Below are 27,624 nucleotides of genomic sequence, written 5' to 3'. Positions count from 1 at the left end.
TTTTATTGAACAAAACCTCAGAACTCAATGGAAAAATACAAAGGAATCAACCAAAAAGGTTTAGCCTTCCATGCATAGGCAAAAAAAAAAATTACTAAGAAGAAAATAAACTAAGAAAACCCTATGAAACTCTCCCTTTTCTCCTTGATGCTTGTGTCCTTTTATAGGCTTTTCTGCTCTAAGGATCTTGGGAAAATATTGTAGTTTATATTTTGTTAACAGTTTCCAATTTTCCAGAATTCTTGTATTTTGCAGAAGATTTGCTTCCAATTCTGTTTCTGAGATATTGTAGATTTTATTTTCTCTTTCTTCTCCTTAGAATTTGTTTCCTGTTTTGGTTCAAGAAGCAACTTGGACTTTTGCATATTTGGCCCATTCACAAAGGTAGATGCTTCCTCCGGATAATTTACTCTAAAAACATAAAATAATAGTTAATGCCCAAATAAACCCAATTACAAGAATATTAATTAAAACAATGAATTTATTTATTATTATAGTTCAATAATCTATGAATAAGGCTAGTGAGTGTGAATAAATATATGTTCATCAAGGGGCCATGCGACATCCTCATTGAACAAGCTTTGACATTTGACTTCAAATCCTCGAATAATCAGGCAGAATGCGAAGCCATCATAGCTGGTCTCAACCTTGCTATTGATCTGGACGTAAAGCAGTTGTTAGAATTAATTGTAGATTTTATTTTCTCTTTCTTCTCCTTAGAATTTGTTTCCTGTTTTGGTTCAAGAAGCAACTTGGACTTTTGCATATTTGGCCCATTCACAAAGGTAGATGCTTCCTCCGGATAATTTACTCTAAAAACATAAAATAATAGTTAATGCCCAAATAAACCCAATTACAAGAATATTAATTAAAACAATGAATTTATTTATTATTATAGTTCAATAATCTATGAATAAGGCTAGTGAGTGTGAATAAATATATGTTCATCAAGGGGCCATGCGACATCCTCATTGAACAAGCTTTGACATTTGACTTCAAATCCTCGAATAATCAGGCAGAATGCGAAGCCATCATAGCTGGTCTCAACCTTGCTATTGATCTGGACGTAAAGCAGTTGTTAGAATTAATTGTAGATTTTATTTTCTCTTTCTTCTCCTTAGAATTTGTTTCCTGTTTTGGTTCAAGAAGCAACTTGGACTTTTGCATATTTGGCCCATTCACAAAGGTAGATGCTTCCTCCGGATAATTTACTCTAAAAACATAAAATAATAGTTAATGCCCAAATAAACCCAATTACAAGAATATTAATTAAAACAATGAATTTATTTATTATTATAGTTCAATAATCTATGAATAAGGCTAGTGAGTGTGAATAAATATATGTTCATCAAGGGGCCATGCGACATCCTCATTGAACAAGCTTTGACATTTGACTTCAAATCCTCGAATAATCAGGCAGAATACGAAGCCATCATAGCTGGTCTCAACCTTGCTATTGATCTGGACGTAAAGCAGTTGTTAGAATTAATTGTAGATTTTATTTTCTCTTTCTTCTCCTTAGAATTTGTTTCCTGTTTTGGTTCAAGAAGCAACTTGGACTTTTGCATATTTGGCCCATTCACAAAGGTAGATGCTTCCTCCGGATAATTTACTCTAAAAACATAAAATAATAGTTAATGTCCAAATAAACCCAATTACAAGAATATTAATTAAAACAATGAATTTATTTATTATTATAGTTCAATAATCTATGAATAAGGCTAGTGAGTGTGAATAAATATATGTTCATCAAGGGGCCATGCGACATCCTCATTGAACAAGCTTTGACATTTGACATCAAATCCTCGAATAATCAGGCAGAATACGAAGCCATCATAGCTGGTCTCAACCTTGCTATTGATCTGGACGTAAAGCAGTTGTTAGAATTAATTGTAGATTTTATTTTCTCTTTCTTCTCCTTAGAATTTGTTTCCTGTTTTGGTTCAAGAAGCAACTTGGACTTTTGCATATTTGGCCCATTCACAAAGGTAGATGCTTCCTCCGGATAATTTACTCTAAAAACATAAAATAATAGTTAATGCCCAAATAAACCCAATTACAAGAATATTAATTAAAACAATGAATTTATTTATTATTATAGTTCAATAATCTATGAATAAGGCTAGTGAGTGTGAATAAATATATGTTCATCAAGGGGCCATGCGACATCCTCATTGAACAAGCTTTGACATTTGACTTCAAATCCTCGAATAATCAGGCAGAATGCGAAGCCATCATAGCTGGTCTCAACCTTGCTATTGATCTGGACGTAAAGCAGTTGTTAGAATTAATTGTAGATTTTATTTTCTCTTTCTTCTCCTTAGAATTTGTTTCCTGTTTTGGTTCAAGAAGCAACTTGGACTTTTGCATATTTGGCCCATTCACAAAGGTAGATGCTTCCTCCGGATAATTTACTCTAAAAACATAAAATAATAGTTAATGCCCAAATAAACCCAATTACAAGAATATTAATTAAAACAATGAATTTATTTATTATTATAGTTCAATAATCTATGAATAAGGCTAGTGAGTGTGAATAAATATATGTTCATCAAGGGGCCATGCGACATCCTCATTGAACAAGCTTTGACATTTGACTTCAAATCCTCGAATAATCAGGCAGAATGCGAAGCCATCATAGCTGGTCTCAACCTTGCTATTGATCTGGACGTAAAGCAGTTGTTAGAATTAATTGTAGATTTTATTTTCTCTTTCTTCTCCTTAGAATTTGTTTCCTGTTTTGGTTCAAGAAGCAACTTGGACTTTTGCATATTTGGCCCATTCACAAAGGTAGATGCTTCCTCCGGATAATTTACTCTAAAAACATAAAATAATAGTTAATGCCCAAATAAACCCAATTACAAGAATATTAATTAAAACAATGAATTTATTTATTATTATAGTTCAATAATCTATGAATAAGGCTAGTGAGTGTGAATAAATATATGTTCATCAAGGGGCCATGCGACATCCTCATTGAACAAGCTTTGACATTTGACTTCAAATCCTCGAATAATCAGGCAGAATACGAAGCCATCATAGCTGGTCTCAACCTTGCTATTGATCTGGACGTAAAGCAGTTGTTATGTAAGCGCGACACTCAACTGGTGGTCGGCCAGCTGAAGGACGAGTTTGAAGTCCGAGAAGCATTATTGCAACGATACTATCACCACATGAAGAACTTACTTCAGAAATTTTCCGAAGTAACTATCCACCACATCATACGAGAACAAAACACACGGCAAATACACTCTCCCGGCTGGCAACAACTAAGAAAAAAGGACTTTATCGATAAGTCATTCATGTCACCTTGACTAATCCTAGCGTAGGTTTAAAAGAATGCATGACGAGCAAAATTGAGCCAAACTGGATGACACCTATTAAACAATTCTTGATCGATGGAACATGCGTAGAGCATTCCAAAAAGACAATAAAGCAACAAGCAACCGGATTTGTGCTAATAGGTGAAGAACTCTACCGAGGAGGCTATACTTGCCCACTCCTCAAATGCCTCACACCCGACCAGGCAACTTATGTCATACGCGAACTACACTTGGGAATTTGCGGCACCCATTTAGGAGTCAGGACAATGGTAGCTAAAGTAGTGCGGACAGGTTACTATTGGCGACGGTACATGGCGACTGCACAAAATTTGTGCAAAAATGTATAAAGTGCCAGGAATACGACACTCTACACCATCAGAAGCCCGAGAACCTTCACTACATTCTCTCTTTGCGGCCATTCGTGAAATGGGAAATGGACATCATCGGACCCCTACCCTACCCCTTTAGAAGGTTTCTCTCAAATGACACCCCTACCCCTCTATCTTGCTCTTCAAGACACTCTCTCCTATGACTAGAGTGTCATGCCTCATGTATTTGACACATTGAATTTTGAAAGTAAAGAAACTCTGTTAGAGTGTTTAGTGAGCTGAGTCTTCTATTATCTTTGGGTCTTATCTTGAGTGCAGAACACCTCAAGTGGTGGCTCTTCACCACTCATCTTGGAGCATCCCCTCCTCCAATTGGCATGACAACTTCTCACCATCCATAAGCTTTAAGGTTTAGGGTCATTGGCAGACACACTGTGATAAAAGGCCACCTACCAGACACCTTGCCAGAATATCTCCTCATTCACTCGCAGAAGGAACGAGTGGCATTTCTCAAGTTTTGCTGCAAGCGTTTTCTCCTGCTCTTCCGCGTCGACTTTCCCCTTCAAAAGTTGGTCTCGTTCGGCCTCAACCTTGGTACAACTTGCTCTCAAGGCCTCTTGAACGGCCTCTGCCGCCACCTGATCCTAGCACATTTTTTCTTTGCACATCTCCACGGTCGCACGACTGCCTTCAGAGAGTTAGCTGACTCGGCTAGCTCCGCCTTCAGATTCGAAACCAACGTCGTATTAGTCCTCTTCATCTCCTCACCAAGAGTTTTTCCGGCCAACGTGGTGCGGCTTTTCAACTCAAACAATTCCTCGATCAGGTTGCTGGTAAGGACAACTGCTAGGACGCTCTCGTCTTCGAGCAACAGGTCAAACTCCAAAGTTTACGCCACTTGAAGTGATGGGTTTAGCATCGACAGTCACTTCACGGAAGAATACCCCACCCCAGCGCCCGCTTGAGCCTTGGGAGGACAACCCCTCTTTCGATTTCCCGTGGGTTTAGCATCGACAGTCAATTCACGTGAATACTAGGATGAGTTCTACAATAAAAAAGAAAAGATTGGGGCGTGGGGATAAGTTGGAAAAGGTCGCAAAGGACTCAGAACGCTTGAAGGATCGCCACGAGTTAGGGTGTAACTGGGTAAGAGCTACATTAAGGATCCGAAGGACCCCCATGGTAAAATCGTAGAATATATGCAGGTAAGAAAAGAAAGTGTTATATACGAAGACAAAAATCTTGTGGTGCATTTTCTTGACCATGGCACACACGGTCGGTATGACCACAAATGTCCACCATCACCGCATCGGTCGGACAATCAGGTTTGTTAAAAAAGGTGGTAGATAAAAATTGATCTAACATATTGGAATCCCTAAACTTAGTTGGAATTTTCAAAACAGATGGATCAACCCAATCATAGCTTGGACCGTCCGAATCACCCCCCTCTCTCTCACCGTTAGACATGCTACGTGTAACAGAAGACTCAACATGAATTATACTATCGGAAGAATTGGAGGAAGACGAAGACATTACTAACCTTGGGCGGATACGAGATAGAGAAGACATAATGGTTAGGTCGGCACTCGGAGCACTCAATGAACCCTGTCAACTTGCAAACCCCCTCACAACCCAAGGAGCTCTTATATATAGCTATCTACACACGGGCCCTACGCCGTTAGATCCCACATCATCCCACGCCTCACATGACTCAGCATACGAAGCGACATAAGATTGCCACCGTCGATCTCATCTGATGCCACAATGCATACCAAGATGAGGGTTTTTTCTCAAAAGCAAGTGTCACTTTTCTGCGAGGCATTGAATGCTCCAAAACGGTCACATCTCGCCTCGGGACTCCCACTAGTTGTTTGACTCTTCAAGAATATACTCTCTTCGAGTCAGGGGCAAGTGTACTGGTCGCTACCGAACAAACCTGACACAGACCGTCTGAAACAAGTAACAACCTAAAGAGCATCATGAGTAACGACTACCAGCTTAAAGAGCAAGAGACTCATGGACATTCTAACATCGTCATCACACCAACCATCTTACGACAAGTTACTAGTACTGTCTGGGCCCCTTATTATTTTTCATACAGGTACAAAACTCATATGTATTCAACTTTAATTATAGAATGTGTAGTTGTTCCTTACTCTTGTTCATCCAAGACACTAAGTTATGAGTAATAAAGTGACAACTTTCACTTGTACTCTTTCTCATGTACGTAACAATATTTGTGAAACTTAAAGTTATCTCATCCTTTATAGCATATACCAAGATTAGTTTTACTTTTCAAGTAACAAAAATGTGTTTAACCATACTGAGGTGTATTTCTCTCAAGTCAAATTAAAAACAAGCACATAAACACATTAAACATGTATAAACTAAATGTTGTAAGATACATAAATGAACCAATAATCTATCAATTGACGATCTTATTTTATTTGAATCCTACTCTAAATGGAGAGAAATTGTTGGATGTATTAGCGTTTCTCCTTTGCATCATTTAGTTTAAACATCTTTAGAAATTCCTTAACAAATTTTGTTTGATATATGAGTATGACATTGTATACTTATTTAATCTTTAGATCAAAGAAACTTAAAATTTTGAATTTGTTCTACATTAACCCAAAATTCCGAACAAAATAATTTATTAGTAGTACAAAATATAATATTATCTACATAAAATTTTACAATAATAAAATTAAAAGAGTAATCTTTGTGGAACATAGTAGCAACTTTTACTCTTTGGAACTGCATACTATAATGTATAAATTAGTTTTAACGCATAATTTTTTTAAGTTTTTTTTTTTTTAAGAAGTTTATGCGAATAAGTTTAAAGTACTTTAACATCATCGTTACCCAACTAATATCATTATTGATATTTAATCACAATAAGTTTAAAGTACTTTTTTTTTTTATTTCTCAAAAAAAATATTTTTTATAAATTATTTTAAATCTTACCATAACTAAATATACAACTAATATAGTACAACAAAACTAATATATGTGAAAAATAAAATATCTTTATAAACTAATTTTATAGAATTAAATTAAACTTTAAATCTAAATTATCACTACAAGACAATTATTAAATAACAATCAAATTTAGAGACAAAAAATAATTAGTCACTATATTGACTAAATTAGATACTAATTTAGAGACTAAAAAATTATTGGTATCTAAACTGATTTCTATTATTAATAAAAATTTATAAAATGGTTTCTAAATTGGTATCTAAATTAACGATCTTGGTTTTAACTACTAATCTTTTAGATTCTATTTTTTTTTATAAAAGCTCTCATATTAGACATCACTATAAAACTTTATATGTCAGCTAGGCTGACACCTCAAGTAACAACTATTATCTGTCACCACATGAAAAAAATATTATTAAAGTAAAAAGAAAGGAAATACAAGAAAATATGGAAGAATTACACTAAAATCCATATATCAACAAAAACGATATGTAGATAATCTAAATTAGTCTAAAAGACTAATAGATACTAATTTAAAATATAAAGTAACAAGTAGTTAAAACCTTGGTAGCTAATGGTTAGATATCAATTTAGAAATTATTTTATAAATTTTTATTAATAATAGAAATTACTTTAGATACCAATAATGTTTGTAGTTTATAAAATGGTTTATAATTTAGTCAAATAGTAACTAATTATTTTGGTCTCTAAAATTAGTTTCTATTTAATGATTTTCTTGTAAGTGTAAAATAATATAAAAGTTTGTGACGTGCAAATATTTAGTTTTATAAACTTCAAACACTCAAACACATTCAATTTTGAATTTGGAAGAGTGTGTTCTAGACATACAAGCGAAATATGTAAGTGTAAGACTCAATTAGTGTCAAATAAGATTATGTTATTATTTATCTAATAATAACTTTAGTTACTTAAATGGTTGAAGAGACATCTCCACATATCACTTAATTACAATAATTATATGGTTGTGGAAAAGTTTATACATGCCACCAATTCTTTAAAAGACCGAAGACGAGTTGGTCACCAAAAATAAATCATGTTTTAATTTAGATAATCAATTAAGTAATACACATATAAAAAAAATTAATTACAAGATTAACTTGATAAACTGTGTCAATGATTTACCTGCATAGATATTTCAGTATCCTTATAAATACACGTTAAAAATACAGAGATACACATTTAATAGTAATTAATACTTCAATTTCTTTAACTTGACTATCAGATTATTTTTTACAAATATCCAATTCTTCAACTAAGATCGACGTCTGTAATAAAAAATTGGAGCCACAAATGTTTGAGGAGACCACTAATTTCCTATCCATATAAGAAAACTTTTTGTTTGAGGCTAGCATTTAGTGAAGATCCTTTTAGTAGAAGAAAAATTATTGAAATGCATGTGCGTATAAAAGTATGCCACTTTGGGTGATTCTGATTGAGATTCCACAATTGGATTGTGACGCACATAAAAAGCACTTTCTGGGGACAACAAAGAGGGCACTGTCTTTTCTTTTTTTGTTAAAACACGGATTAATTATTCTCCTTTCACAATCATATTATCTTCACAACGGAAAACAATTCATAGATTATTAAAATTAAAAGAAAATCAAATTGTTTATATTTAAGTACATTTTTTAAAAATAAATCATATTAATTTTATATTAATATAAAATTATGTACATATAATCTATATAAAAAAATTATAATAATATATTTTAACATAATATAAAATTCAATGATATTAAAGAAATATATATATATATATATATATATATATATATAGTATTAGAAGTGGGTTTAATTAAGAATATTTTACAAAATATTTAATATATTATGTTGCCTATAATGTTAACTCTTTCATAAAAGCATTCTTAACTAAAGTAATTTCATAAAAATATTATTAATCATCCGCATTGAAAATTCCCCGTAACAGTTAAGGAACTTCGTTAAATACTTTTCTTCATTAAAACAAAAATTAAACCTAAAAGGACAAACTAAGAAAATTACAAAATTTTCATAGAAAGAAACTACAAACTACAACTATATATGCCGGAAAAATCAACGAACTCATTGTTAATTAACTTCCATGCTGGCCATTGTATTCTCAACTTTGGAGCGGAAAGTCCCATAGTTTTTAACATTTTATAAAATGCATTAATATAAAGTGATTAATGCAATGAATTAATATATAGAAGGTCTCATATAATTTATCTTTTAACTTGTGCATAAGTTAAATTTAAATAACAAACTCATTTCTTTCTTTTTTTTCTTCTAAAAAGTCCTTATGCTTTTTCTAACAAGTTATAAATTCTCCTAAGAAAAAACATAAGATTTATATTTGGTTTGGACTATTATTACAAGCTAATCATCAAGTATTTGATTCAATGTTTATAGATGTTCCGAAATATGAGAATGGTCATTTAAAGAACACGAAATATCTTTTCGTTTTTGGGTAATTTCATCTTATTTTTTCCTAACATAGGAGGAAATAAATAGGAATATAAAATAAAATGAATTTAATAAAACTATATGCTAGGCGTAATGAAAATTTTATTCTAATAATGGAAATTGGACCTCTTTACACAATTAAAAAAAATAGTAAAAAATGGGTACAAATTTATTTTTTATAAGAACACTTGTCCAAAATTTTACTTAAAGATTAAGTGTCAACAAACAAGAATCTCTTACTAGTTATTATTAATTTTGATATATTTCTTCTCACTTTCTCACTTTTCCTTCTCTTACTAGAATCCAGATGAGTATTTAATACATAATAATAATAATAATAATAATAATAATAATAATAATAATAATAATAATAATAATATATATTTGACTTAGTTGTTGTGCCTATTTATAGGCTTTTGAACCCTCTTACTCTTGAAAAAAAAGTGTAACACTTAATTTTTCGTACGATTTAGTCTATATTAATATATTTTCACTTAAAGACATTCTTCTTATGGTAGGTCGGTACCGGATAAGTATGTCTTAGAACCATTCGACCTAATGATAGATCACAAATTTTCTATTACAATATTTTTTATTATTTTATTAGAAAAATAAAGTGTATAATGAGATTATTAAATAACATAGCAATCCTACAAAATTTAACAAATCTCAGTAAACAGTAAAATTTATATCCCAAAAATTACTTAAACGCTAGTTTGTTTTTTATATTCATCACATCTGAAACTACATTTTTTTTTTCTTTTTTCAATAAAATCTAGAGTTTCCATAGATATCTCCTAGGGAACAAAATTGTTAGATTTTTGTAGAGTGAAGCAAAGTGATAAAATTGGTTCCCTTTAATTGTGGTTCACAGAAAGCATAATTAAATAAAGAAGAAGAGAATATGTTTGATGTGCCTAAATAGACAAGAAAGGAATGGCTTCTCCACTCATTAATTCCGTAAAAGAAACGACCAATTGGTCAACCACCGCCCCAGTTGAGCACCCCACGAGTTCATAGCAGCAATAATATATATGCAACGCACATCACAACCTTAAGCACATACCAATAGTTTATAGTTTTAACTATACTATTACAAATATATAAAGCTAAGGAATAAAACAAAGGCTCTCATATCAAAGCAAACACAGCTAGCTTGCTGTTCACAATGGCCATGATGAGGTTTCACTTGGCGATCACTTCCATGGCTCTTTTGGCTCTATGCACTTCTGCAGATTACTGTAAGATTTCCTTCATCATTCACTTTAACTACCTTTCATTTGCTTCACTCAAACTTTTTGTTTGTTTTCTTTCTGCATTAGTTTCGGCTAATTTTAGTTATACTGGTCCAAATGGTCCTGCCAACTGGGGAAGCTTGAGTCCATCTTTTGCAGCATGTTCAAATGGGAAAGCACAGAGTCCTGTGGACCTTATCAAGTCTGACATTGTCATCAACAAGCAGTTCAAGAATATTGCAAGAAACTATCTTCCTACCAATGCCACATTGGTTAACAACAAATTCCACATTGGGGTTTGTTCTTCAACTACCAAATCACTTCTTTCTGTTTTAGCCTCATATAAGCATTATTGGATATTCATCATATGCATTTTGAGGATCATATAACCTACACTTATTACATATAAATCAATACACACTTATGTTTATGTTTATGTTGTAAAGATAATCATTTTGTTGTAATGATGTACAAAATTAGAGTTATTAGGTGGTTAAGGAATTTGTGGTGTGAACTAATATATGTATATTTTGGTTTATAGGTGCACTTTGAAGGAAAAGTAGGAGACATTAATGTAAATGGAAAAAACTACTCCTTAAAACAACTGCACTGGCATTCGCCATCAGAGCACAAGGCAAACGGTAGTATGTAAGTTCACATGTTGTTTTTAAAATTAAGAATAAGAATTGTTACATGATAGAGTGTGTTTTCAACATAACACTTTTTAAAAAGATTAAGCTTTCTCAAAGAATTTGCTTTACAAAATCTTATTATTTTCTCTCTAAACCAATCTAAGTGTTATAAGACATTACTTACTTTTTTATGCCAAATAGTTGGTTATGGACCTTCGGCTTATGGTAGCTCTACAAAGTTGCGTAATGTATCTTTTTTAGCTTGTGTTACTATCACATGACTTGATATATAAGTTCAACCAAATTGAAAAGAAAAAGTTATTCTATTTGATCTAACCACAATGCATGTCAATTTTTTTTCCGGCAAATGTCAATTTTTAATTGAGCTTCTATACTATGACTAAAATATAGAGAAAATATGTATTTTTTTATAGGATTAAATATGTTTTTTTTTATATTTATTATAATTGCAAAATTAGTTGTTGTCCTAGTTCGATCATTAAATCTTCTAGATATTTGTAATAAGAAAAATATATTGGAATAACTACTTACCAATATTTTTTTATATTAAATTTTAAACATGAAGTATAACCTCCTCTTTCACACTGAAAATTCATTTGTCACATATTTTTTTATAATAATTTATTTTAATAATTTTCTTACTATAAGTACTCAGATATCTAAAATTTGGATTAATAGATGTAGAAAAGTATATAATTGCGATTTTGTTTTCTATTTTAATCTTTCTGAAAAGAAAAAGTAGTTTATATTTAATACAACCTTTTTGAATGTCAAATTTTAGCTTAAATTTTCCAAGCTTAGTACATGTCTCTTTAATGAAAAAAAATGTTGGTTCCCCAAACATAACTCATTTTTGAAGATTGTACAACTATCTTTGTAAGCTATTTAATTCTAAAAATTTCAGTAACAATTCTTTTATCATGATTTATCTACAGGTTTTTCTATAGCAATTGGTGGGGTTTACTCCATAATTTTTATTATTTTTTCTGATAAAAAAAACTCTTCACTTTATTTCCATGTCCTAATTAATGAGTTGTGCAGCGTGTTTAGGGATGTTAATTAAATTAAACTAAAAAAAATATTTGCAATAGATAAGAAGCCTACCCATCAAGTTTTTGAATAAAAAAAATAGTTTATCAAAGATAAAAAAAAATTCCTAATTTTGGGCTAGCACATATGGTCTTCATAAAATAAGCTTAAAAATGTTGGATACACACACTTTTAAACTCATTTTTTCTATTTTATAAAATTTGGTAAATTTCATTTTTTTAGCGAATTATATTCACTATTTTATAATTTTATTAAAAGGTGCTAAAAAGAGTATTATTTTTCACTTTAATAGTCAATGTCCAATCTTTGACAAATTTTTCTGAAAGGGAAAATTATATAAATAACAAACCTTCTTATAAAGAATACAATCTTATTTTAAAATAAAATATTATTCATTTGAATAAGCAAATAAAATAGTAAAAAAAATATTGTTATGGAATTTAAATAGATTTTATAATGATTATATTAAATATGATGGTTGTCAAAATTTTGGATCCACTACAGACATGATGCAGAGCTCCATTTAGTCCACCTCACCCAAGATCTTAGCAATATAACTGTTATGGCAGTGCTCTACAAATTGGGTGATCCAGATCCTTTCATATCCCAGGTACAGTGCAAGTCACATTCACTTGATTTTTAAAATCGTGTGGTTCAATAATAATGCAATTTTGAAGTTAGTGCTAATATGTGGCTCTTGGATACAGTTTCAAGACAAGTTGGTTGAGTTAGGTAAGAAAAAGGAAATTGCAATTGGCACCATTGATTTTGAAGAAATAAATGGAAGCAGCAGGAGGTATTATACATATGTTGGCTCTCTCACCACTCCACCATGCAAAGAGGGTGTCAATTGGATCATTCTTGGAAAGGTATATACACAAGGAAAAACTAAAATACCGACTTATCAAATAAAGTTTCCATCCATTTTTGTAAAAAAATATTTTTATTTATGATCGATATTTGATCTCCAACAATATACACATACACTACAAGACAATCATGAAATATAAACCAATTTTTAGAGACCAAAATAATTAGTTACAATAGAAACTAAAATAGAGAACATTTTAAAAACTAAAAAAAAATTGTTTTTAAATTAGTTTCTATTATTTTCTATTATTGTTAAATAGTTTCAAATTGGTATCTAATTAGCAACTAAGGTTTTAACTATCAATTATTTAGTTTCTAAATTTGGTAGCAAAAATCTTGGTTGCTAATTAGATACCAATTTAGAAACTATTTAACAATAATAGAAAATAATATAAATTAATTTAGAAACCAAATTTCTTTTTAGTTTCTAAAATGATCTCTAATTTAGTTACTATTGCAGCTAATTTTTTTGGTTTCTACAAATTGATTTCTATTTCATGATTTTCTTGTAGTGATATTTTTTATTTTACATTCAATTAATTTAAAATCTTCTTACATCATACACTTATTCATCTCTATAAAAGTTATGTAAAAAAAATTTCACATCATGATTGATTCACAAAGTAAAATAACTTTAATATATTAAGGGAGTTAGTAACATTACATATATATATATATTTAAAAATGTGCAATGCATAGGATGCTTTCTAGTTAAAAAAAAGAATGAATCACAATATTTTATGGTTCTAATAAATTTTATTCAAAGGAATATATTTAAGAGTATATATTGTTTCGAATTTTGATGTAAATTTTGGGAGTATATATATGGTTGATAAAATTTGTATTGATTTTGTGAAATGTGTAATATGCAGTTGAGGACATTATCCAGTGAACAACTGAAGCTTCTGAAGGCACCATTGAAGCCAGAATTCAAGCACAATGCAAGGCCTCTTCAGCAAATGAATGGACGTAAAATAGAGATGTACTACCACCTGCATGGAACTCATGTAACACCACCATCCAAGTATCATAAATAAATGCTTCATGCTTCATGCATCATATCCACTGCTTTTCCATTAGAGAATACGATTGTACTAGGTTTGATAAAGCTAGTAATATTTGGACAATATCTGTTGCTTTACTTCATTTTTGTTTTCTGTAATTTTTTATGGATGTAAACTTTATAAATATAAGATACAAGATCTCTATAATTTTGTCTTTTTTAATTCTTAATTGTTTCATTTTGTACTTATGTCTAGTCTTTAATTTATCTTTTCTTATTTTAGTATTTATTGATTTTTATTTTACATTATGTCTCTTTAACTAGACCTATAATGAGTGCAGTGCTTATATATTTAAATTCTTTGTTTTGATCTAAGTAAGGAAAATAATATAGAAGGAATATTCCTTCTCATATCCTTTGTCTTCCTTTTTTTTTCTCTTTGTTTTATCTCAGCTCTTTATTTATAATATGGTAGCTCTGGTTGCTACATTTACTCATGAGTGAAGTTGTTCATTGATGAAAATAAAAAAGATGTTATTAATAGGAGGAATGGACAAGGGCCAAAACATCTAAAGTTCTTCTTATTAGTCTTTTCAAAAGATGAGGCCCAAGCCCAAAAAGCCCAAGCGCAAGTAGCCCAAGCCCAAGAAGGACAAGCCCAAGAAGGCCAAGCCCAACCATGAGGAGCAAGGCCAAGGCTTTAGGCTACAGGGAGTCGACCAGGGAACGATCCCGAGAAAGGAGTGTTAGAATTGAAGGCCTTAAACAAGAGGGGGGTCAATTGTTTTTAAACGTTTTTCACAAAGTTTGAAGGTATGAAGAAAGTCAAAGAAGAATCACAGTCAAAGGAATGAAAGAACACAAGTTATAAAACAGTTTTAGTTGAATTCCAAAAATTTAACCGGTTGTTTCTGTGATTCAATCGGTTGTTTTTATCAGCAGAATATAAAAACAACTAAAAAATATATAAAAGAGTTAAGAGAGAGAAAGAATCACACAAACAGTTTCATATTGGTTCACTCTTACACCAAGAGTTACATCCAGTTCCCAGAAACATTTGGGTATCCACTAAGTAACAAAAAACCATGTTACAAACACACAACCACCAAAGAAGTGATCTTGATCCTCTCAAGTACACTCACTTCCTTTGGCACATCACAATCACACCACAGATCAGAACACCCTCTAACTATGTGAAAACCAGTACTTACAGAATTACAAATGAAGAAAGAAATAGGATTGATCACACCTGGTACAAATCAAATCAAAGTACACAACAAGTCCTACTTCACTCTTAGAAAAATATCCAAAGCCTTAAGCAATTTTGGAGAAAACTTGATTTCACAAACTGATCTTGTAAGTGTTAATTCTAGGAGCATAAAACAAAACATTTATACTCCAATTAGCAATTGAAAAACATTTATTGTAAAAGCCAAATTAGTTTCAAATCATTTAAAGCAGATTTAACTAACTTAACCAAATTTTGTTAAGAAAATTAAAAATAAAAGTCGGTTGTTTTTTCGAAATAACCGATTGAATTGGTTTGACACCAAAGTCAACCAAATTTAAACCTGCTAAAACCAGTTTCAAAAATGCTAAGTATGAAACAATCAATTGAAACGATAAAACAACTGGTTGTTTTTCTGCTTATACATAAAACACTCTTTTCAAAAAGATTTGAATTAAACCAACTTTAGATTCTAACTAAGAGTGAATTAAAAAATTCAAACTACCCCAGAACACACACAACTAAGCTACAATCAGCCTTGAAGCAATCCATGGAGATTTGGAGTCATCAAAGCTCTTCTTCTACAAGGAGAACAAAAGAACACATGGTAACTCTCGTTGATCTTGATCCTTAGCTCGACGAAGCTCGCATTGAACCGGGTGAGGACCTTCGCCCTTTACCTCTCCGAGACGATGAACATAAGATGCACATGTGAACTTCCCTCGATCCATAATAAACCTAATAAAAATAAAACAATAAAAAAAAATTAAATCTGGAAATAAAATAAAACACAATAAAAAAAATATTCACAATATTTAGGAAATTATATCAATAAATCAAACCTATTCCCCGACAACGGGGCCAAAAACTTGTTGACTTTCTACGACAAGTGCACCGTATTGTCAGAAATAATAATTTGTCCCTGAGGACGGATATCGATCCCACAAGGAACAATGAATTATCAAGTACAATAATCACTAAATATGAAACAAAACAATTAAAAAGAGTGTTGAAGTGATTGTGTTGGAAATGATTAATAAGAAAACAAACAAAGAATTAATTGCTTCAAGTTGGAAAAAGAGGGATTAGATTTCATCTCTCTCACTCTCATGTATTTTGATTAGCATGTTAATATTAAGTTCTATGATTGAAATTGATGTCTGTATAAAAGTCATTTATATCGGTTCCTCGCATATAAAATCCTTAAGAATTTTCCTTAACTATCGATCCCTCGCATAATTATAAGAACAACTTAGAACAAAGCTCAGACTTTAATAACAATTCACATTTCAAGTCTATTCCTAGAACTCAAATATGTTAAGTATTGTTGTTTAGGTTAGAACCCTAAAAATACTTTCCAGACAGATTTAAGATTCTCAATTGTCACGAAAATTTAGAAGTAAAACAATAATACCAATAATCAATCAAGAACTGAATATTAATATATAAGATATCACCTCAATACATAAGAGTTCGAGCAGATTACTCCCAATCCCAAAGGGTAAAGTTAGCCACAAATACTTCTAGCACCTTCCATTCTCCCAATTAGGTTACAATTCACTCAATGGTGGTTTCCTCTCAATCTGGTACACTAGGGTTGAGTCTCTGGGCCCCTATTTAACCTAATTTTCTCGGGTTAGGTTGTTTCCTGTGTCGCACTGATGGGTTAAGTGATAAAACATAAAAAAAGGTCCAATATGTCTTATGCATTCTCGCTCAAGCGAGGAATTCTTGCTTAAGTGAGAAAGGCGTCGATATCCAAAAACTATTCTGGAGCATTCTCGCTTGAGCGAGAATCTCCTGTTGCAAAATTGGCTTTTTCAGCACTTTTCTCCATTTTGGGACTTTCCAGCTTTCTCTTTTTAGCTGAAATCATTTATCTTTTATCCAAATATTCAATCTTTCCTATAAACCTGCAATTAAGACCAAATTTGAGAATAAAATGCTCTTATTCAAATAAAGATCATAAGAAATGTAAAAAGGTATAAATGTATAAGTTAGGGATTATTTTATATGTAAATTAGCAATAAATCAAACGCCATGAAACCCATCACAGTTTACCTCGTTGTCTTAGAGGATGCGATTAGCGCAACATTGGTTCAAAAGATTGAAAATGAGGAGCGACTGATGTATTTTATCAGTCGAGTACTTCACGGTGTCGAGGTTCGCTACCGAATGATTGAGAAGGTTTCCTTAGCCTTAGTGATAATAGCATGACGAATGCGCATGTACTTCCAGAATTATCGCATCATAGTCAAAACAGACTATCCCATAATGAAGATATTAGCAAAACCAGACTTCGATGAACGAATGATAAGATGGGTCGTGGAGTTCTCATAATTTCAAATTCAGTACCAGCTCAAAAGGGAAATTAAAGCAAGCTTTAGTCGATTTTGTAGCTGAGTTAAGCTCTCGTTCGACCGAGAAGGAGGACTCTCAATGGAATTTGCATGTTAATGGTTCCTCCAACAGCAAATCATGTGGTGCAGGGGTGGTGCTCGAAGGACCATGTGATGTTATTCTAGAGTAAGCATTGAAATTTGATTTCAAAACGTCAAACAATCAGGCCAAGTATGAAACTATCATAGCCGGTCTCAATCTAGCCTTCAATTTGGAGGTAAAAAGGCTCATTTGCAAAATTAACTCCCAACTTGTTGTCGGTCAACTTAAGGGAGAATTCAAAGTCAAAGAATCATTGCTACATCGATATTATCATTTCGTTCAAAATTTGATTGCTAGATTTACTGAGGTAATGATCCAGCACATCCGCCGTGAACACAATGCCCGAGCTGATATGCTCTCACATCTAGCCATGATAAAAAAGAAAGGGCTCCATCGTCGGTCATCTACGTTACCCTGAACAACCCTAGTATTAGTTCAGATGAGTGCATGACGGCTGATGTACAACCAAATTGGATGACACCCATCAAACAAATTTTAATAGATGAGAACAACGGGGCACACTCAGAAAAATTAATGAGGCAGCAAGCCGCTCGATTTCTTCTTATCGACCAGGATCTTTACCGTCGAGGATACACTCGACCTCTCTTAAAATGTATCACCCCTAACCAAGCTGACTATGTCATGCAGGAAATACACGATAGGGTATGTGGTACGCACTCGAGAGCAATAACAATGGCTGCTAAAATATTACAGGCAAATTATTATTGGTCGACCGTACAGAGTGATTGTATAGATTTTGTGCGAAAATGTGTGAAGTGCCAGGAATATGGTAGCTTATCTCATCAAAGGCTTGAGGACCTTCATTATACTCTCTCCTCATGGCCATTTGTGAAATGGGAAATGGATATCATCGGACCCTTTACTCCAAGAAAGGGGCAATGTAAATTTCTTTTAGTGGGAATAGACTATTCTACCATGTGGATAGAGGTCAAATCCCTGACGGCCATCACAGTACGGAATGTCCAAAACTTTGTATGGAAAAGCATTATGTGCCGTTTTGGAATACCACATGTCATTATCACTGACAACGGTCAACAATTTACCGACTGAGGATTGACTGAATTTTATAAAAAACTTGATATTAAACATATCACGAGCTCAGTGGACACCAGCAAACCAACGACCAAGTCGAGGCCACCAATAAAATCATTCTTAATTAATTAAAAAAGGGACTTGAACCAGCTAAAGGTAAGTAGACTGAAGAGCTTCTCGAAGTCTTGTAGGCTTACCGGTGTACACCACAATCTACTACAAAGGAAATCCCATATAGCCTGACATATAAAACAAAAGTTATGATCCCAATTGAAGTCAAAGAGCCTTCTCTATAACGAAAATTCTGGATTTGAATCTTAACAAATAAACTTTTTTGGTTGGCCTCGACCTAATCAACGAATTCAGGGACAAAAGAAAGATAAGGGAAGAAGCATGCAAGGTTCGGGCGGCAAGAAGGTATAACTTGATGTTAAAACCAAGAAGCTTCCAAAAGAGAGATTTGGTCTGGCGGATGTCCAACGATGCCCAGAAAAATGAGGGCAAATTCTCGAGCAATTGGGAAGGATCTTTCCGCATTTCAGACATAGCGGCCGGCGGGGCCTATTGTCTAGAATTTCTATCAGGCAAAATTGTATTGAGAATGTGGAATGTCACGCATCTCAAATTTTATTATAGTTGATAAAATTCAATGAAAATAGTGTACTCTTTCCTCGCTCGGTTGTTTTATCCCTAAGGAGGGTTTTTGACCAAGAAGGTTTTTACAAGGCATTTAAAATATATTCTTGATTATTTATACACTGTTGACGAGGATTACTCGGTATTGGCTGCCGCTCAAATGTTAGTGATCCTTACCGGCCGACCAAACCATTATCACACTATCATCCCAAGCGATCAAAGTAAAAGGTGTTTTCACTCTAACTGAATTCATCGAGGATAACCCCTCGACCAGCTTAAATAACTATTGCCTAGAACGATCGTAGTATAATAAGAGTTTTCACTCCAACTGCATTTATCGGGGATAACCCCTCGACCAGTATAACTTGTTATCGTCCCGTGTGGCCAGAATAAAATAGGAGTCTTAACTTCAACTGCATTTATCAAGAATACTTTCTCGACCGGTACCACCTATCGCTCATGCGTTCTGGGTTTGGAGTCTTAACTCCAACTGCATTTATCAAGAATACCTTCTTGACTGGTACAACCGATTGCACCCCAACTTAAGTTATCAAGAATAACTCATTGACAAATACAAACCACTATCACTGAACGTGATCAAAATAAAATAAGAAATTTCAACTAAATTCATCGAGAATACCTTCTCGACCAGTACACTCTACCACTAACACGATCAGAATAGGAGTTTTTACTCCAAATCCATCAAAAGCCAACTCCTTGGCCAGTACAAATATCTATCGCGGTTAGAATAAAATCGAAGTTCTCACTTCAAAATCGTCAAGGTTACCAAATAAATTTACCATGCAATTGGCGGTTATAAAAGTCATCCTTGACTCCAAGCACCAATCTCGTCCCAACGCACGATGGCTTATAAAAAGAACAGGCCTTATACTATGACCAACTTATTACGCCACGTTGATCGAACGAAGTTATTTGGATTGCTATAGTTTAAATTATGTTACTCCTGATGCTCGACTTAATATGCAACATCTATAACTATAAGTTGTTTGAGGAAATTTATAGGATCAATCAGCAATTGCTAATTGTGTTTTTAAAGCATTGAACGCGTTCGTTCCAAATTATTGAAGACGGATTGCAAACGGCTCGGTCAGCCAGAACATTATCACTATGGAAGCAAGCATAATCAAAGTTAAAGATGTTATCAGCGAACGCAAAATGTTACAAACAAAGTGTTCAAAGCAAAAAAAAAGTGCAAAAATTAAGACTTGTTCAGTACCCATATCTCGGGTTCAAGATATTACGAATATATTTATAAAGGTTTGATAACCTCCTCCACGGAGGCTTCGGCTTCTATATGAGCGCCGCCAAGGTTATCTCCTTGGCCTTTTCCATTCTTTGCTCCATTTTCTTCATCTTCGCCGACCGGCAACAATTTGTCATCTACGACATCCTTGTTCATGTCGTACCGGCCATTCTCCAAAGGAACCCCATGGCCACCTAATGAAGGTCCTGACAAAAACAGTTCTTACTTATTTGCAAGATGAAGGATTAGCATTTCTCCAATTTGGTGGATAATGTCTTCTCCCTCTCCGCGGTTTCGTCTTGATATTTGGTGAGGTCAATCTTCCCCGCCTCGGCCTCGACCTTCCACACGGCCACCTCCCTTTTCACCTTGTCGGCCTTCTTGGTGACTTGGCACAGTTTTTCATCCAATTTCCCCATCGTCTCATGGGTAGTCTTGAGGGAATTTGCATATCTGCCTTTAGCTTCGCCATCATGGTGGCCAAGTTCCTCTTCAGCTCTTCCCCCAGCGTCTCACGAATAAACAAGGCGCGACTATGAATCTCGGTCAGCTTCGCCACCAGGGCATTTGTCGAGACGGTTGCCAAAATTCTCTCTTCTTCCAGAGTCATCGCAACTTGGATACCTTGAGCCAATTGTAGGTGTTGGCCGAGCATGGTTGGCTGGCAAGAGGACAACCCCACCTCTACCCTTTGTTGTGTAAATTTTGTTACTCGACCCATCTTTTTGGGATCACTAGAGGTGTGATCACCTTCGGTGGCACCATGTCGACCGTAGGGGTTGAGTTCCCCGTCCCAAGTAAATCGAAAATGCTTAGTTTTCTTGCGGTTGCCTGCCTTCTTAATTGTTTAAGATAATTTGCCGACTCGGGATCTACGCGCAACATGATGGTGCAAAACACAAATGAATTAAACACCTCGTCAAAATAATGAATACAATCGTGCACATAAGAAGTTCATATACCAGTAAAATACCAGTAAAATCCGTCCATCTCTTAGACGACTTGTACAAAGCTACCAACTTCCGAGTAGGTAACTTATTCGGGAGTTGGTCGAGTACACAAAGAATTTATTTTTCCCAAGGAATCATCGAGCACCTCGGTCAGGAGACATGTCTTGTCGGATTTTGGGTCCAATGAAAAGGAAATTTTGTTCTCCCTTTTGCATCATAAAAGTAGGGTTTGCCATCCGGCTCCACAAAAATTTTGAAATTATATTTCTTTGAAATTTTTATACAATGAGGTATAGGGTGCAAATTGAATACTCCCTGGTCGACATGTCAAAGACAGCTAACTCACTGGAGTACTCGAATGAGAGTTATAATAGAATAAAAAAGATTGAGGAGTGGGTAATAGCTTGAAAGTATCATAAAGAATCCTAAAAGCTTGAAGGGTCGCCCACGAGTTGGAATGCAACTGGGTTGGCGCCTCATTAAGGATCTGAAGGACCCCATGGTAAATTCATCAAAGGGGAGGATGACAAGTAAATCGTTAAAAAATGTGTTATATACAAAAAAAAATCTAGAGAAGCGCTTTCCTGGTTGTGGCCACGAATGTCGACAGCCAGTGCATCTAAAGGTGAATTGGGTTTCAAGATGGACACTTTGGATAAAAACTTATCCAAAGCATTTGGACCCCTGAAGCAAGTAGGGACGTCCAAGATGCGTGGATAGACCCACTCGTAGCTCAGGCAATCTGGCCTAAGGTCGACCGAGTGGTCTAATCCACTCACGTCTCTCACTCCACCAGATGCGGTGTGGGTAAGCTCATAAGACTCAATATTTAAAATACTATCAGAAAGATCGGCGGAAGAATACATTATTAACCTTGGTGCAAGAAAAGTGAAAGAAAGCTGGTAGACCCGACACTTAGAGCAAACTAAGTAAACTCTATAGCACAATAATTAAGAAATAAACCTTACTTCGTTTAAATGAGGTTTTATTTATAGGAAACCAAAGAGGAAAGAGATTATCATGTGAACTGCTCGGCACCGTTAGATCAGCATTCATCCAATAGCTCGTGCCATTCGACATATGAAACGACACTAAATCTCAACTGTTAGAACTCTCTGATTAAACAGTACTCACAAAACGACGAATTTTTTCGAAAAAGCAAGCGTCACATCTCTGCCAAGCATTTAATGCACACAATAGTCACATCTCGTCTCGGGAACTCCAACGGTCATTCCATGACTCTTCATAAATTAATTTCTTAGAGTCTGGGGGCAAGTGTACCGGTATGTACCAGATGAGCTACTCTCGACCTCTGTGACCGACCAGTCATGTCAAAGAATATCTCAAGACATGAAATAAATGACAATAACAATAGTTACTAGGGCACTTAATAAGTCACATTCATGTCCCAAAATATGCAGGAAATACCTCTGACAAATCAGCTAGGTATCGATTAACCAATTATAGATATTCTCTAAATATATCTATACTTTCTTATAAGTCATGGATTATGCTACAAATCAGTTGTTAACTGATACTTGATTGATTTAGCCTATTACCATAAGGACGCATGACCAAAACTATAAATAAACACCTCTACGGAGGTGTAAGGTACGCTTTTATCAATTACCAATATACACTCTTTACACAAAATACTTACTTGATCATTGGAGTACCCTTTCTAGGTCACCCCCGACTAAGCATCAACATTTGTGGAAAGAGACTCAAAAGAAGAAATCAGAGGATCACCGACACATCAGCAATTGTACGCCCAGTATCAGGTACTACCTATGCTCTCTTTGCCTATACAGTGTAAGTGCAATTTTGAATTTATTAGGGTAAAAAATGTAATTCTTTTTATATTCTTGTCATTTTAATCAATGATTTTGATTTTTTTTCTTATAGTTTTAGTTTTTTATTTTTAAGAATGATAATTTTAACCTTTTTTATTTTACATTGGTTTGTTATTTTATTTTTATATTTTAATCAATTAATTATTTATGGATAATATTAATATGTTATTTATTTTGTGAGAAATTTTGTTTAGTAACTTTTGAGGAAGTGAATTAGCCCTGCGCATAAAAGGCTTAGAGTGATAGAAGAATGGTTCTAGATAGTGTCCTATAGAAGGAAACTTATTTGTCAGGATTTTATATTTTTAAGTTAAAGTTGAAGTTAAAACGTAAGTATTAAATGTTCTTAAATAGAACAATAAATACAATTGTTCAGTTCTGAAATGATGAAAAGGACGTGTCATGAAGCAATTTTACTTTATAAGTAGGAGTATTTTAAAGAATATTTTTATTTACATTATAAAATGATTTAAATTTATGTTTTTAAATATTTTTATTTCAAATAAAATAAAATAGAAATATCAACATATACTTAATAACTATAAATATAAAATAATTTACATACATTTTTCATACAACATACTCAACCAGTTATACACTGAAAATAGATAGCAACTCTCCACTTTGCGGATAGCTATGGTTGGGTTTGGCATCATTACATTGTATAACCTTTTTTATTAGAAAAAGTTATAAGAACAAAATTTATTGAAAAAATATTTTATTGAATTTTTTATACTATTATTTTATGTTTTAAAGTATATGGATTTTAATATGTTAAAAAAATTTAAATTATTTCAAAATATTAAAATAAGTATATTTTAAAGATACAGTATATTGACACAATAAAAAATTCTACAAATAATCCAAATTAAAAATTGTACTATACAAAGTGGGTCGAAATAGTATATGACATTGGTTATAACAATTGTCGTTGGTGTCGGTCGCTTGGTTATATTCTCTTCTCCTTAGAATCTCACTCCTTCAAACTTCAAGACTCCTTCCTCAATTCGCTAGCGCTTGGTCGAGATTGACATGTAAAAATTACTCTAACGATCAAATAAGTACTTTGTGTTCGGAGTGTATAATGAAAACAAATAAAAGCGTACCTTATTTCACTATAGAAGGTTTATTTATAGCATTGAGTCATGGGTCATCTAAATGATGAACCGAATCTAGAATGTATCAGTGTTAGTTGATATCTAGGGTGGTTATCCTGATTTCTCGGGACATTGCCTAGATTTGATGGGATATGACCCTGATTCTTAGGGAGTCTCTACAACTGTCTTAATTGCTATTTATTACAACTTCTTTAAATACACTTTCGATCTGTCGGTCGGTCACCGAGGTCGAGTGACGTGGATCGTTTGGCATCCAACCAGTACACTTGCCCCGGACTTGATGAACGTGTTTCAAAAGAGTCTAGATGTAACTATTGGACATCCTGAGGTAAGAACTGACGTTTACGCTTTAAATGTTGTGTCAGAGATATGATGTGTGTCTTTGCAACGCGTCGTTCGAGTTATGCACTTTTTGATTGAAGAGATCTAATGGTTGGTTGGTCGTGTCATTTCGAATTTGAGTGTTGTACACCCTTGGATGAAAATGGATCTAACAGTACAAATGGAACGACGTTTCGCTCCTTTGATTTTTGCAAATCTATAAATAGAGGCTTTGTTTGAACTGTGTTACGTTTTCTGCTTCTCTCTTTGAATCTGAGTTTTTAAGAGTTTTCCGAGTGCCGAATGCATCAATGTTCTTTGCATCTTCACTTTTGTTTCTTCAAGAGGTTAGTAATGGCCTATTCTTCTAGGTTTTGTAGTCTTCCCTCTTGTTCTTCCTCTTCCGAGCGTACACATTCTGAACCTAATGAGGTGAGGGATGTAGGTAATTCTGATCAAGAGGTCGACCTTGTTAGTCGACCGCCTTGCTACCCAAATTATGAGTGGGTTGATCCACGCGTCATTGATATCCCTACTTTTTTTAGGAGTTCGTCCGCTTTAGATGGATCCCTGTATAAAATTTTAGTGTTAAAACTTGACTGTCTTTTGGATGTGGTTGCAGTCGATAGTTGTAATCACACCGACCAGATTTTCATCATTGGGAAAATGGTCTTCAAGACGTTTTCTTTGTTTACACTTGTCTTTTTAATGATTTGCATGTAACGCTTTCCTTCGATGAATTCACTATGGGGTCCTTAGGATCCTCAATGTCGCTCCCACACAACTACATCCAAATTCTTAGGCAACTCTCCAGACCTTTTGGTTGATTTGTGACGCCTTTATGTTGAGGTCGTCCCTTTAATCTTTTATTTTCTATTACAACTCCCAACTGACTCATCTTGTGGGTTGGTTATCTTTGTCAAATCATTCGGATAGTATTCTTTTTATTCTCTTTACCTCGTCCTAAAAAAACTTTAAAGAGAGTAAACCATATTTCTATGATTCTGTGGGGAAACCCAAATTCTCATTCCATTGGACCCAGTCGCCTACACTTTATACTTCATGAGTGAGGTCTTCGACGACCCCTCAGGAAGAAGAAGCCTTTTATGTCTTCGATCAAATTTCGAACAGGCTCCCTACTCGAAAAATCCTGACCGTATAAGAGTCGGCTCACTGATGGACAGATTTTACTGGTTTGTTAGAAACTTGGAAGTGAATTAGCCCTGCGCATAAAAGGCTTAGAGTGATAGAAGAATGGTTCTAGATAGTGTCCTATAGTCAACAAGGAAATTTATTTGTTAGGATTTTATATTTTTAAGTTAAAGTTGACGTGAAAACATAAGTATTAAATGTTCTTAAAAAGAACAATAAATACAATTGTTCAGTTCTGAAATGATGAAAAGGACGTGTCATGAAGCAATTTTACTTTATAAGTAGGAGTATTTTAAAGAATATTTTTATTTAAATTATAAAATGTATTTAAGTGTATGTTTTTAAATATTTTTATTTCAAATAAAATAAAATAGAAATATCAACATATACTTAATAACTATAAATATAAAATAATTTACATACATTTTTCATACAACATACTCAACTAGTTATACACTGAAAATAGATAGCAACTCTCCACTTTGCGGATAGCTATGGTTGGGTTTGGCATCATTAGATAGTATAACCTTATGTATTAGAAAAAGTTATAAGAACAAAATTTATTGAACAAATCTTTTATTAAATTTTTTATGCTATTATTTTATGTTTTAAAATATATTGATTTTAATATATTAAAAAAATTTAAATTATTTCAAAATATTAAAATAAGTATATTTTAATGATACAGTATATTGACACAATAAAAAATCCTTCAAATAATACAAATTAAAAGTTGTATTATACAAAGTGGGTCGAAATAGTATATGAGATTGGTTATAACAATTGTCGTTGGTGTCGGTCGCTCGGTTGTATTCTCTTCTTCTTAGAATCTCACTCCTTCAAACTTCAAGACTCCTTCCTCAATTCGCTAGCGCTTGGTTGAGATTGACATGTAAAAATTACTCCGACAATCGAATAAGTACTCTGTGTTCAGAGTGTATAATGAAAACAAATAAAAATGTACCTTATTTCACTATAGAAGGTTTATTTATAGAATTGAGTCATGGGTCATCTGAATGATGAACCAAATCTAGAATGTATCAGTGTTAGTTGATATCTAGGGTGGTTATCTTGATTTCTCAGGACATTACCCAGATTTGCTGGGATATGACCATGATTCTTAAGGAGTTTCTACAACTGTCTTAACTGTTATTTCTTACAACTCCCAACCGACTCATCCTGGAGGTTGGTTATCTTTGTCAAGTCGTTCGGATAGTATTCTTTTTACTCTCTTTACCTCGTCCTACAAAAAGTTTAAGGAGAGGTACTTCAAGTTTTTTGTTGAACCAGACGGTAAACCACATTTCTACGATTCTGAGGGGAAACCCAAATTCTCATTCCATTGGACCCGATCGCCTACACCTTATACTTCATGGGCGAGGTCTTCGATAACCCCTCAAGATAAGAAAGCCTTTTATATGTTCGATCAACTTTCGAATAGGCTCCCTACTCGAAGAACTTTGACCGTATACGAGTCGGCTCATGGATGGGTAGATTTTACTTGTTTATTACGATTAACATGCATGTATTTTTATTCAATATGTTGACCGGGTGCTTAATTTTTTTCTAAATTTTCAAAAATAATGTCTCATGTCTTGAAATAATCTTTGTGGTTTTTCTTAAAATAACTTGTTGTCAAATAATCGTTTAAGATTTTTGGAATGCCATTTGGGCTTTAGACTTGATTTGCCTCTTG

The 27,624-nt window shown here is 33.5% G+C and overlaps 1 protein-coding gene across 1 annotated transcript; it reads left to right on the top strand.

The window, feature by feature from the left end:
- Nucleotides 1–9,993: 9,993 nt before the first annotated feature.
- On the top strand, nt 9,994–14,134 carry LOC137828931 (alpha carbonic anhydrase 1, chloroplastic). The gene is made up of 6 exons (XM_068635696.1): nt 9,994–10,341; nt 10,423–10,631; nt 10,877–10,983; nt 12,543–12,648; nt 12,746–12,907; nt 13,781–14,134. The coding sequence occupies exons 1-6, from the start codon at nt 10,269–10,271 to the stop codon at nt 13,943–13,945; spliced, it is 822 nt and encodes a 273-aa protein (XP_068491797.1). The 5' UTR covers nt 9,994–10,268; the 3' UTR covers nt 13,946–14,134.
- Nucleotides 14,135–27,624: the final 13,490 nt, after the last annotated feature.

The sequence above is a fragment of the Phaseolus vulgaris genome, chromosome 7, assembly GCF_000499845.2.
Source record: "Phaseolus vulgaris cultivar G19833 chromosome 7, P. vulgaris v2.0, whole genome shotgun sequence".
NCBI classification, from domain to species: domain Eukaryota; kingdom Viridiplantae; phylum Streptophyta; class Magnoliopsida; order Fabales; family Fabaceae; genus Phaseolus; species Phaseolus vulgaris.
Note: the sequence above shows the minus strand (reverse complement) of the source record. Positions and strands in the feature narration are given on the sequence as shown.

Coding starts and splice junctions, on each gene's coding strand:
- LOC137828931 (XM_068635696.1), top strand. CDS start 10,269: ATGGCCATGATGAGGTTTCACTTGGCGATCACTTCCATGGCTCTTTTG. Junction 12,649..12,745: donor CAGATCCTTTCATATCCCAG/GTACAGTGCAAG, acceptor TCTTGGATACAG/TTTCAAGACAAGTTGGTTGA. Junction 12,908..13,780: donor ATTGGATCATTCTTGGAAAG/GTATATACACAA, acceptor TGTAATATGCAG/TTGAGGACATTATCCAGTGA.